General features: G+C 36.9%; 1 protein-coding gene across 3 annotated transcripts in view; it reads left to right on the top strand.

Moving 5' to 3' along the window:
* The window catches only part of DNA2 (DNA replication helicase/nuclease 2), a 54,654-nt gene that overhangs the window by 20,800 nt on the left and 21,406 nt on the right, over nucleotides 1-12,448 (top strand). For all 3 annotated transcript variants that reach the window (XM_045040059.1, XM_006937829.4, XM_019813187.3), the window contains 4 exons: nucleotides 7,057-7,174; nucleotides 7,725-7,890; nucleotides 10,195-10,389; nucleotides 11,672-11,902. In XM_045040059.1, the coding sequence (XP_044895994.1) occupies nucleotides 7,057-7,174; nucleotides 7,725-7,890; nucleotides 10,195-10,389; nucleotides 11,672-11,902 (710 nt within the window). The remainder of the gene's footprint in view (nucleotides 1-7,056; nucleotides 7,175-7,724; nucleotides 7,891-10,194; nucleotides 10,390-11,671; nucleotides 11,903-12,448) is intronic.

The raw sequence follows: 12,448 nt of genomic DNA, 5'->3' as shown, positions 1-12,448 counted from the left end.
CTCCACTTGCACTCTCTCTCAAAATAAATACACATTTAAAAAATACATATATTTGGGGCGCCTAGGTGGCTCAGTAGGTTAAGCGTCCGACTTTAGCTTAAGTCATGATCTCATGGTTTGTGGGTGCTAGTCCCATGCGGGCCCTGTGTTGGCAGTTCAGAGCCTCGAGTCTGCTTCGGATTCTGTGTCTCCTTCTCTCCCTGCCTCTTCCCTGTTCATACTCTGTCTCCCTCTCTTTCTCGCTCTCAAAAATAAATAAAACATTAAAACAATGAAAAAAAAATAGGTCTGAAAAAAATGTAGGTCTGCTTACATATTTTGGTTCAATTTGTATAATTGTTATTTAAGTTTCATATAGTACTTTTTTTTTTTTTTTTTTTTTTTAATCTCTACACCCAACATGGGGCTCAAACTCATGACTCCTAAATCAAGAGTCATATGCTCTTCTAACTGAGCCAGCCAGGAGTCCCTCAGTCCTTTTCAATTTGGGACGCACCCAGAGTACTCAATTTGTTTATAAATGTATACATAGCTATAGCAGAAAGTTTTCCCCAGCAAAGAAATATGATAGCTGAATTTGTAGGCCAGTGTTGCCAAGTTTATGCTGCCAAACTATGAAACAAATACTCCTAAAAAAATAATTCTTTGGTGATAAAAGTTGCAGAAACCAAGTATATTTGAAGATGTAATGATGCATGTTAGCGTATTAAAGTTTCTGAGAAATCTTAAAGTAATATGGATTTGTATTAGGTACGTATAAACCCAACAGTCTTTTATTGTCTTCCAAAACGATCTGGAATTTATATTATTTATAATGACTTAAAGCAATTAACATGAAATTTTATTTTGTTTTCTAATTATTTTCTTTTTAAAAATTTTTTTGGGGCGCCTGGGTGGCGCAGTCGGTTAAGCGTCCGACTTCAGCCAGGTCACGATCTCGCGGTCCGTGGGTTCGAGCCCCGCGTCAGGCTCTGGGCTGATGGCTCAGAGCCTAGAGCCTGTTTCCGATTCTGTGTCTCCCTCTCTCTCTGCCCCTCCCCCGTTCATGCTCTGTCTCTCTCTGTCCCAAAAATAAATAAAAGTTGGGAAAAAAAAAATTAAAAAAAAAATTTTTTTTATTTTTCATTTAATTTATTTTTTTAAATTTACATTCAAGTTAGTTATCATATAGTACAACAGTGATTTCAGTAGATTCCTTAATGCCCCTTACCTATTCAGCCCATCCCCCCCTCCCACTTTTCTCATTATTTTCATTCCCTCTGCCCATCTCCACATTGGCAGTCTGTGGCATATTCTAAACAGTTTTTTTTTTTTTTTAAGCTTATTTATTTATTTTGAGAGAGAGAGCGCGCACATGTGGAGGAGGAGCAGAGAGAGATACAAGGGGAGAGAGAATCCCAGGCAGGCTCCATACTATCAGTGCAGAGCCCAGTGTGGGGCTTGAACCCACCAACTGCAAGATGATGCCCCGAGCCAAAATCAAGAGTTGGATTCTTAACCGACTGAGCCCAGATGCCCCAAATATTTTTTTAAGTTTATTTATGTTCTAGACAGTTTTATACCAACAAAGGTAAAACTAAAAGATAGTACTATTATTGTATTTTTATGGTATAATATATATTATGGGAATAAATAATATAACAACATAGCATTTGTAATATAACTTAAATTTCCTTTTGCCCTTGGAATTTTACATGATATTTCAGCAGATTTATTTATTTATATATTTATTTTTAGTTTCAACAGATTTTATATAAAGTACTGTTCAGATTCAAAATAATTAGCGATTAAAGGGACTTTTTCTCATTAAATCTGTCTCACCATTCTTAATTGTATACCCATCACCAAATGTTCCCATGCAAGCTCTTCCATTTGGGAATTGGTGTTTCACCCCTTATTGGGGTTTTTTTTTTTAATTTATTTTTATTTATTTATTTATTTTTATATGAAATTTATTGACAAATTGGTTTCCATATAACACCCAGTGCTCATCCCAAAAGGTGCCCTCCTCAATACCCATCACCCACCCTCTCCTCCCTCCCACCCCCCATCAACCCTCAGTTTGTTCTCAGTTTTTAACAGTCTCTTATGCTTTGGCTCTCTCCCACTCTAACTTCTTTTTTTTTTTTTTTTCCCCTTCCCCTCCCCCATGGGTTCCTGTTAAGTTTCTCAGGATCCACATAAGAGTGAAACCATATGGTATCTGTCTTTCTCTGTATGGCTTATTTCACTTAGCATCACACTCTCCAGTTCCATCCACGTTGCTACAAAAGGCCATATTTCATTTTTTCTCATTGCCACGTAATATTCCATTGTGTATATAAACCACAATTTCTTTATCCATTCATCAGTTGATGGACATTTAGGCTCTTTCCATAATTTGGCTATTGTTGAGAGTGCTGCTATGAACATTGGGGTACAAGTGGCCCTATGCATCAGTACTCCTGTATTCCTTGGATAAATTCCTAGCAGTGCTATTGCTGGGTCATAGGGTAGATCTATTTTTAATTTTCTGAGGAACCTCCACACTGCTTTCCAGAGCGGCTGCACCAATTTGCATTCCCACCAACAGTGCAAGAGGGTTCCCGTGTCTCCACATCCTCTCCAGCATCTATAGTCTCCTGATTTGTTCATTTTGGCCACTCTGACTGGCGTGAGGTGATACCTGAGTGTGGTTTTGATTTGTATTTCCCTGATAAGGAGCGACATTGAGCATCTTTTCATGTGCCTGTTGGCCATCCGGATGTCTTCTTGAGAGAAGTATCTATTCATGTTTTCTGCCCATTTCTTCACTGGGTTATTTGTTTTTCGGGTGTGGAGTTTGGTGAGCTCTTTATAGATTTTGGATACTAGCCCTTTGTCCGATATTTCGTTTGCAAATATCTTTTCCCATTCCGTTGGTTGCCTTTTAGTTTTGTTGTTTCTTTCCTTTGCTGTGCAGAAGCTTTTTATCTTCATAAGGTCCCAGTAATTCACTTTTGCTTTTAATTCCCTTGCCTTTGGGGATGTGTCGAGTAAGAGATTGCTACGGCTGAGGTCAGAGAGGTCTTTTCCTGCTTTCTCCTCTAAGGTTTTGATGGTTTCCTGTCTCACATTCAGGTCCTTTATCCATTTTGAGTTTATTTTTGTGAATGGTGTGAGAAAGTGGTCTAGTTTCAACCTTCTGCATGTTGCTATCCAGTTCTCCCAGCACCATTTGTTAAAGAGACTGTCTTTTTTCCATTGGATGTTCTTTTCTGCTTTGTCAAAGATGAGTTGGCCATACTTTTGTGGGTCTAGTTCTGGGGTTTCTATTCTATTCCATTGGTCTATGGGTCTGTTTTTGTGCCACCCTTATTGGGTTTTACAGATATTGGAGGTAGAGGAAAAAATAGATTTCTGCTATTAGAAGACTTGAACTTTTCACTTTGGCAATACAGGAATGGCTAAAATAATGAATTAAAGATTAAACTAATTAAAGATTAAAGCTCTCTTGAGGAAAAAAATCATGCCAAGATATAAGAAAAGCTGTTTTTGAAGTCAAAGATTTGAAAAAAAAGTGTTCTATGTACATGTGACCGAAAATTTTACTTTTTTTTAATGACAAGTTTGATTGAAATCACTTTTGATTGCTAAAAGGAAGAGAAATATAAAAGCATTTTAACATCTAAAGTTGTCAAGATTCAAAGGCATTCTAAGGTTGCCATTCTGACTCTACCTTCAAGAATATTACTGTATACAAAGAATATTAATTGTAATTAATTTTAGTCAGTTGAAACTTTTATCTTTGCAAGAAGAGAAGCTACAAGAAGAATTTTAAGAATAATATAGTATTTCTTGTATTAAAACACGAGGAAAATGATTAGAGCAAGGCTCAAACAAAAATATTGGAACTTATGGGGCGCCTGGGTGGCTCAGTCGGTTGGGCGGCCGACTTCGGCCCAGGTCATGATCTCGCGGTCTGTGAGTTTGAGCCCCGCTTCGGGCTCTGTGCTGACAGCTCGGAGCCTGAAGCCTGTTTCAGATTCTGTGTCTCCCTCTCTCTGACCCTCCCCCATTCATGCTCTGTCTCTCTGTCTCAAAAAGAAATAAACGTTAAAAAAAAAATTTTTTTTTTTTAAATATTGGAATTCATATTGCATATTCACTATTCAAGAATGAAGGAGGGCACCTGGGTGGCTCAGTGGGTTGAGAATCTGACTCTTAATTTTCGCTCAGGTCATGACCCCAGGGTCGTGGGATTGAGCCCCAGGTTGGGCTCTGGGTAGAAGATGGAGCCTGCTTATGATTCTCTCTCCCTCTGCCACTTTCCCCTAGTCATGCGTGTGCGTTCTCTCTCTCCCTCTCTCTCTCTCTAAAATTAACAACAAAAAGTAAAAAAGAGACATTGAAGAAATTACAGTAAACCATTGAGTTATATAGGTATTGGGGATGAGGAAAGACATATATATCCCCTCTTAGAAGATCTGACTGTTTCACTTTGGTAATGCAGAAAAAGCTCATATTATAGACTAACTTAATTTAAGGAAGGTCTTTATAAATGGATAATGTTACCAAAACTCATGTCTTTTTTCTTTTTTTTTTTCTGTTTGTTTATTTATTGAGAGCAGGAGAGAGCACGTGGGGAAGGGGCAGAGAGAGAGGGAAAAGAGAATCCCAAGAAGGCTTCACACTCAGCACGGAGCCCCATGTGGGGTCGATCTCATGGACCATGAGATCATGACCTGAGCAGAAATCAAGAGTCAGATGCTCAAACAACTGAGCTCCCCAGGCCCCACTAAATTTTGTTATTTTTTTGTCTTTTTTTTTTTTTAAGTTTATTTATTTGAGAGAGAGAAAGAGCAGGGAAGGGGCAGAGAAAGAAGGAGAGAGAGAATCCCACACAGGCTTTGTGCTGACAGTGCAGAGTCTGATGTGAGACTCAAACCCATGAATCATGAGATCATGGCCTGAGTCAGTCAGATGCTTAACCAACTTAGCCACCCAGGAGCCCCAGTTTTGTTATTTTTTTAAAGTAAGCTCTCAGCATGGGGTTTGAATTCCCAACCTTGACATGAAGAGTCACATGCTCTGTTGACTGAGCCAGCCAGGCACCCCTAAAACACATTAAAAAAAAAATTTTTTTTCAACGTTTATTTATTTTTGGGACAGAGAGAGACAGAGCATGAACGGGGGAGGGGCAGAGAGAGAGGGAGACACAGAATCGGAAACAGGCTCCAGGCTCTGAGCCATCAGCCCAGAGCCCGACGCGGGGCTCAAACTCACGGACCGCGAGATCTTGACCTGGCTGAAGTCGGACGCTTAACCGACTGCGCCACCCAGGCGCCCCTATTTATTTTTGAGAGAGAGATGGAGACAGAGCATGAATGGGGGCAAGGTGGGGGGGCGGGCAGAAGAGAGAGAAGACATAGAATCCAAAGCAGGCTCCAGGCTCTGAGCTGTCCGCACAGAGCCTGATGCAGGGCTCAACCTCACAAACCATGAGATCATGACCTGAGCCAAAGTCAGATGCCTAACTGACTGAGCCACCCAGGCACCCAAAACACATTTTTTAAAGGAAAAATATTATATGGAGCTATGATATCTAAACCAGCTTATAAAAAAAAACAAACCTGTTTAACTTGTGATACAGTTGAATTATAATAATGCTGTAAAATTTCAACCCAATTTCCTTTTGTTACAATATAAGAAAATGTCATTTCAGATACTTTTCCCTTCTAATAAGTTCCAGCATCAGAGTTCTTTATATTCCTTCCTTCTGCCTCAGTTCCTTTGGAGGGAAAAATAGCACAAAAGGAAATAATTTCAGATGACTCCCTTGGTCTACAGCCCCAAGGCTCTACCCTGTCACTTATGGATTCATTTTAATTTAAAAAAGTTTTTCAAAAGTTTTATTTGGTACCTATGCTGTATCAGGGAACACGAACACGAGTAGTATGTTTGTAAAACTGCCTCCCAAAACATGCTTCATAGGCTCAAATATTGAAGCAACAGCCCTTCATCAGGATATTATGTGAGGGCATCTTGATTTGGGATCAAGCGCCACATCAGGTTCTGTGTTGACAGCCAGGAGCCTGCTTGGGATTCTCTCTCTCTCTCTCTCTCTCTCTGTCTCTGTCTCTGTCTCTGTCTCTCTGCCCCTCCCCAGCTTTTGTGTGTATGCTCTCTCTCTCAAAATAAATAAAATTTAAAATATATATTTTATTTTTAAGTAATCTTTACATGCAATGGGGGGCTCCAACTCAAGCCCGAGATCAAGAGTCTTATGCTCTACTGACTGAGCCAGCCAGGTGCCCTATTATATTTTAAATATAGCTTAGAAAACAAGAATGTAATTATAATTTGACCTATGTAGGCATGTTAATTACAATGACTGGTGTTGGTATTTTAGAATGATTTAAAGACAAATCATTCAACATTTTCATCTTGGAAATCTCTTGGAAAACAAGCTAACTTGTTAGTAGGGTGTCTGTGACTGAGTGACTTGCCATTACTGCTAAGGTGTTTTCACGAACTGTAAACCAGCTGTTTCTAACTTGTCTAAGATGGTTTCCCAGGAGAGCACCACATAAATTTAATGCAGTTAATAATGACTCATGCTCTGCAAAAAGCAGTGAACGCTGTAGGGTTAGTCTCACTTAGTTGTCCCAGTAACTATGACATAAGTAATACGCATTTTTGTGTTTAGTTCACTTATTTTATTTATTTTATTTAGTTCACTTATTTTAAACAGGGAAAATAGTGTCTAAAGTCTGTTAACTTCAGAATGTGAAATATAGTTTGGTTAATTTCCCTCTTTAATTTATTGGAAATCTAAATATTTACTAAGAAAAATTCTATGTATTTCTTTTTGGTGTAAAACTGAGAAGTATAAACAGTGGTCATGTTGTGGAAATTAAATATTTGTCATTGAATTATCCTGTTACCTCTACTAATTTGCCTTGTATTGTTTTCAAAATGGAAATAACTTCATTGACCTTTTGATTTTAAAATTACAATATGTGTTGATTGCTAAACATGCATGGAAATATGAGAGCTCAAGTTTTATTTGACAAAATGTACAATGTTTTTTCACAGCTTGTTCTGTACACACTGCTAAGTCAAGAGAGGAGAGCTGATCCAGAGGCCGGCCTGCTCCTTTACCTCAAGACTGGCCACATGTACCCTGTGCCTGCCAAACATCTTGATAAAAGAGGTTGAGCTGTTCTCTCTCAATTTACTTCCCTGGGTTTTGTTTGTTTTTTTCCTTTAACCTTTGGCAATCTGTGTATATACCTGGCAGTATCCACTGTATTTGCTAGGCCTAATACAGGTTGTAATGTGTAGTTGTGGATTGATTGATTCATTGATTGATTGATTGTGGTATATTTTTAAAAGAATTTGAACAATATACTGTATAGATGAAAACATTAACCTTTTAAAGTTTTATTATTCAAAAATTTATTTTAAGCTTCCTGTCTTATATTTGAGACATTCTAGATAGCTGTATTCATCCTTAAAATTTAATTATAAATACCAACTTCACAATATTTACTGTTTATGAGATATATGGTTGTTTAAAAGAACTTATCAAGTGAGCAAAAGTTGAAGGAAATATATGCCAATTTGTTAACAGTGGTTATTCTAGTGTAATGGGAAATACGAATGTTGTTTATTTTAAGTTTTTAAATCTGAAAGCTTTATGTGAGAAGGATATGTAATAAGCTTTACTTAATTCTTAAACTACCCCCCTTTTTCCCCCATAGAATTATTAAGGCTAAGAAACCAGATGGCATTCTCTTTGTCTAACCGTATTAGCAAATCTTCTGTTGGAAAGGAGAAGACAAACCTTGCTCCTTTGCCACAAATAATTGAGGAAGAGCAAACTTGTAAATACTGTTCACATGTTGGCAACTGTGCTCTTTATAGCAGGTAAAAACATTGCCTTCCAAAAGTATTTGTTCCAGTTAAGTATTTACTCAACTTAAAAGGATTTAACTTTGTTGTATGGTCTGGCATTGATGATTTCATTTTAGTTATTTTTCTTTATGGGTAGTATTCCTAAAATGAAGAGAGTAGGGGGAATAAAAGCACAGTTCATATTTTGTAAGCAGCCTTTTTCCTTGGGGAATAATAGAATGCATTCTAAGCTTTTTCCAAAAGTGGTTACTTATTTTTGCTGCAAATAGTTTCTGGGGAAATGATATAATTTTAGGACTTAATGGAATCTGGTTAAGGGACGTCTGGCTGGCTCAACTGGTCTGGCTGGCTCAACATGCAAATTGATCTCGGAGTTGTAAGTTTGAACCCCATGTAGAGTGTACAGATTACTTAAAAATAAAAAATCTTTGGAGCACCTGGGCGGCTCAGTTGGTTGGGCGTCTGACTCTTGATTTCATCTCAGGTCATGATCTCATTGTTTGTGGAGTTGAGCCCTACATCGGGCTTTGCACTGACAGTGGAGCCTCCTTGGGATTCTCTTTCTCCCTCTCTCTCTGCCCCTCCCCTACTGATGTCCTCTCTCTTTCTCTCTCTCTTTCTCAAATAAACATTAAAAAAAAATAATAATTTAAATTTAAAAAATTAAAAAAAATTTAATGATTATTTATTTTTGAGAGAGAGAGAGTGCAAGCAGTGGAGGGGGAGAGAGAGAGGGAGACACAGCATTTGAAGCAGGCTCCAGGTTCTGAGCTGTCAGCACAGAGCCCAACGCAGGGCTCAAACTCACGAACCGTGAGATCATGACCTGAGCCGAAGTCAGACGCTCAACCGACTGAGCCACCCAGGTACCCCAAAATAAAAAGTCTTAAAAAGAGAAAAAGGGAATTAGTATAGGAATTCTAAGTAACTTTTCTTAAATGATATTTAAGAAATCTTCCAGTTCTTAGTTGCTATTTTAATTTCATGCCTTGTCTAGTTAAAAACAGGGAAATTGTTTCTTTTAGTATGATTCAACAGACTTGTTTTGTTTATAGATGTCTATTTTTCTTTTCTTTTTTTAAGATTTTTTTTTTTTTTTTTTTTTTTTTTTTTTTTAGGTGATCTCTATACCCAGCATGGGGCTCTAACTTCCAGTCTTGAGATAAAGAGTTGCATGCTTTACTGACTAAGCTAGCCAGGTGCCTATATGTGTATTTTTCTATGTATGGGGAGTTTATTAGGTGTCTTATGGACCTTCGTAGGCCATAAGGACACAGAAAAGTAGTTAGATGTAAATACAGAGTAGGAAACAATATCAAAGCAAGACCAAAGTTCTTTTAAGTCCAAAGTTTTAATTCAGTCTATTCACATAAAGGACTTTTTTTTTTAATGTTTATTTATTTTTGAGACAGACACAGAGCGTGACCAGGGGAGGGCCAGAGAGAGGGAGACACAGAATCCAAAGCAGGCTCTTGGCTCTGCGCTGTCAGCACAGAACTGTTTGCAGGGCTCGAACCCATGAACCATGAGATCATGACCTAAGCCGAAGTTGGACACAACCGAGCCACCCAAGCGCTCCCACATAAAGCACTTTTATTTATTTACTTTTTAATTTTTTTAATGTTTATTATTATTATTATTTTTGAGAGGGAGAGACGGAGTGTGAGTGGGGGAGGGGCAGAGAGAGGGAAACACAGATCAGAGGTAGGCTCCAGGCTGCCCACGAACCTTGAGATCATGACCTGAGCTAAAGTCAGACACTTAACCAGCTGAGCCACCCAGGTCCCCATAAAGGACTTTTAAAAGTATTTTATCAAATAAATGATCTATTAAAGGCAGAAGAAATCTTATTTTATTCTTTATGTTTTGTATGCCTCTATAACATTTATTTCTATACAATAATCTCAAAATTAGTATTAAGCAGAATTTATATTCCATACAATTCTCCATGTTTTTATGTTGACATTCTTATGATACAGAGCTGGATGTACAATATTGTGATTTTGAGAAATGCAATTGTATAAAAAGCCAAGATTTGCTACATATAGGAATGAAAACTAGAGTATCCCAAACTTAAGTTAGGGTGATAGTCCTTAAAAGCAAAATAATGCAGTACTGGGTTTCTTATGCATTTTGTTTTATAAAAAGCCATTTTGCTTATAACATGTTGAAATGACTTTTAACGAAAATTAGGAGCTTTGGTTATAAGCTATGGTGATCATCATATACATGTGCTTATTTTAGAAATAGCCTCATTTTTATAGCTAGCCAGTCTAATATTTTATATACATCTCTGACTTGGAGCTATATCTTTAGAGCAGTTGAACAACAGATGGATGACAGTTCAGTCCCGATTGGCATGCTGCCCAAAATAAAAGAAGAAACCCAACATCTGAAGCTTTCACACTTGGAGTATTTCAGCCTTTGGTGTCTAATGTTAACCCTGGAGTCACAATCAAAGGATAATAAAAAGAATCACCAACATATATGGTTAATGCCTGCTTCAGAAATGTGAGTGGTCCATTTAATACAGTAAAACGTCAGTAACTTATATTAGCTAATGGGATGACATTTGGAAAAATGTCAGGATATGTAATAACATTTCAGAGATGTGCAGTTTCATATATTCATGCCAACTCTAGATGGCTATGAAGGAATTATTTCTAAGTAGAGCACAATTGTTACTTTTAGTAGGTTAAATATGACTTGAGAAATCTTATTTTAAAAATTATTGGTAAGTCCTTGTTTATCATTGAAAAGAGCATAAAGTTTAATATATCATAAGGTGAATTTTACCATCCTAGTAGAGTACAAGTTAATGAAGTTTCACTTAGTATTTTATAAAGTTTATATATTTAGTAAGTTCTGATACAGATTCAAATTTTCTAAAGTTGGTCCATCTTTCATTTTGTGAGATCTGTTTTTTTACAAGTTGCTTTATAAATATGGATTCAAATTTTCTAAAGTTGGTTAGTCATTTTGTGATATCTGTTTTTTTACAAGTTGCTTATAAATAAGTAATTTTGTTATCTTTACATAGTATTTTTCTTTAGTATTTAGTTGCTTTTGATCTACTTGTTTATAACTTTTGAGAATGAATATTGATTTTAATGTGACTTTAGAAATAATTGAATCATTTTCTTAATAGTAAATTTTAACACAAGGAGTCATTACAGTGGATAAAGTGTAAGTAGCTTTTGATAGACTCCATAAGTATAGTGAATGTGTCAAGTGTACATGCCAACAAGCTTCTGAAGTTGTATAGTATTTAATAGTAGTGCCTGAGAGATTGTAAATGCTTAATACTTATCTCTTAGAAACAGTGGAATTATCAGTTTGCTTGCCATTATTTTAATAAGAATAATTACAAATCCTTTTATAAATACTAAAGAAATAGGCACTATTTTCTTCACATCAGGTTCAGGAAACGTTATTACCATTTGCTTTCTGTAATGTTACATGTATCAGCATATGAAGTTGAGGTATTGTTCAGAGTTCAAAGTGCTGATACATGTTGTTCAGAGAAACCAGCCTGTGGGTACAACAAGCGATGTGCTTCCTAGCACTTGTCTAGGGATGGTTTGGTGAGAGATTATTTTAAAACTAACAGAATGTTTCCTTAGCATTTCTAACACTTCAATGTAGATTGTAGAAAATGTAAAAATGATGGACTCATTGTTACCATTATAACTTCCAGGGGTCAAAGGAACAAGTAAATTGTGGAAAAATGCAAATACAGTATTTATATATATGATGTAAATGGAAGCTTTTTCTCTTTCTCTCTGTTTCATAGGGAAGAGAGTGGCAACTGCATTGGAAACCTGATTAGAACAGAACGTGTAAAGACAGTTTGTGATGGGCAATATTTACATAATTTTCAACGTAAAAATGGTGCCATGCCTATCACAAATCTAATGGCAGGTGATAGAGTTATTTTAAGTGGAGAAGAGAGAACACTGTTTGCTTTGTCTAGGGGATATGTGAAGGAGATTAACATGACATCAGTAACCTGTTTATTAGACAGGTAATGAAAAGTTCCGTTGGAGGGGGTGGGTAACAGCTTTATTGATATGTAAATTACATACTATACTAGTCATTCGTTTAAAGTATACAATTCCATGGTTTTTAGTATATCCTTAGAGTTGTGCAGCCATCACCAAAGTCAGTTTTTGCATATTTTCATTACATCAGAAAGAATCCTTGTACCCTTTGGTATTCACACCCCCTACACTAGGGAGTCACCAGTTTCTTTTCTGTCTCTCTAAATGTGCCTGTTCTGAACATTTCCTATAAATGGGATTATGCAATATGTGGTCTTTTGTGACTGGCATTTTTCACGTAGCATACTGTTACTGAGATTCATCTTCATGGAGTAGCACATGTCAATACTTCATTCCCCAACTCCTTCCTTTTTTTTTTTTTTTTTTTTTTTTTTAACTAATCCCTATGCCCAACCTAGGGCTTGAACTCTCCACCTCTAGGTCAAGAGTTGCATGCTCCGCCGACTGACCCAGCCAGGTGCCCCACTTCATTCCCTTTTCTTAAAAAAAATGTAAAATTCACATAACAC

This window comes from Felis catus, chromosome D2 (assembly GCF_018350175.1).
Source record: "Felis catus isolate Fca126 chromosome D2, F.catus_Fca126_mat1.0, whole genome shotgun sequence".
Taxonomy (NCBI): Eukaryota; Metazoa; Chordata; class Mammalia; order Carnivora; family Felidae; genus Felis; species Felis catus.
The sequence above is the reverse complement of the archived record's forward strand: the minus strand, read 5'-3'. Positions and strand labels throughout refer to the sequence as shown.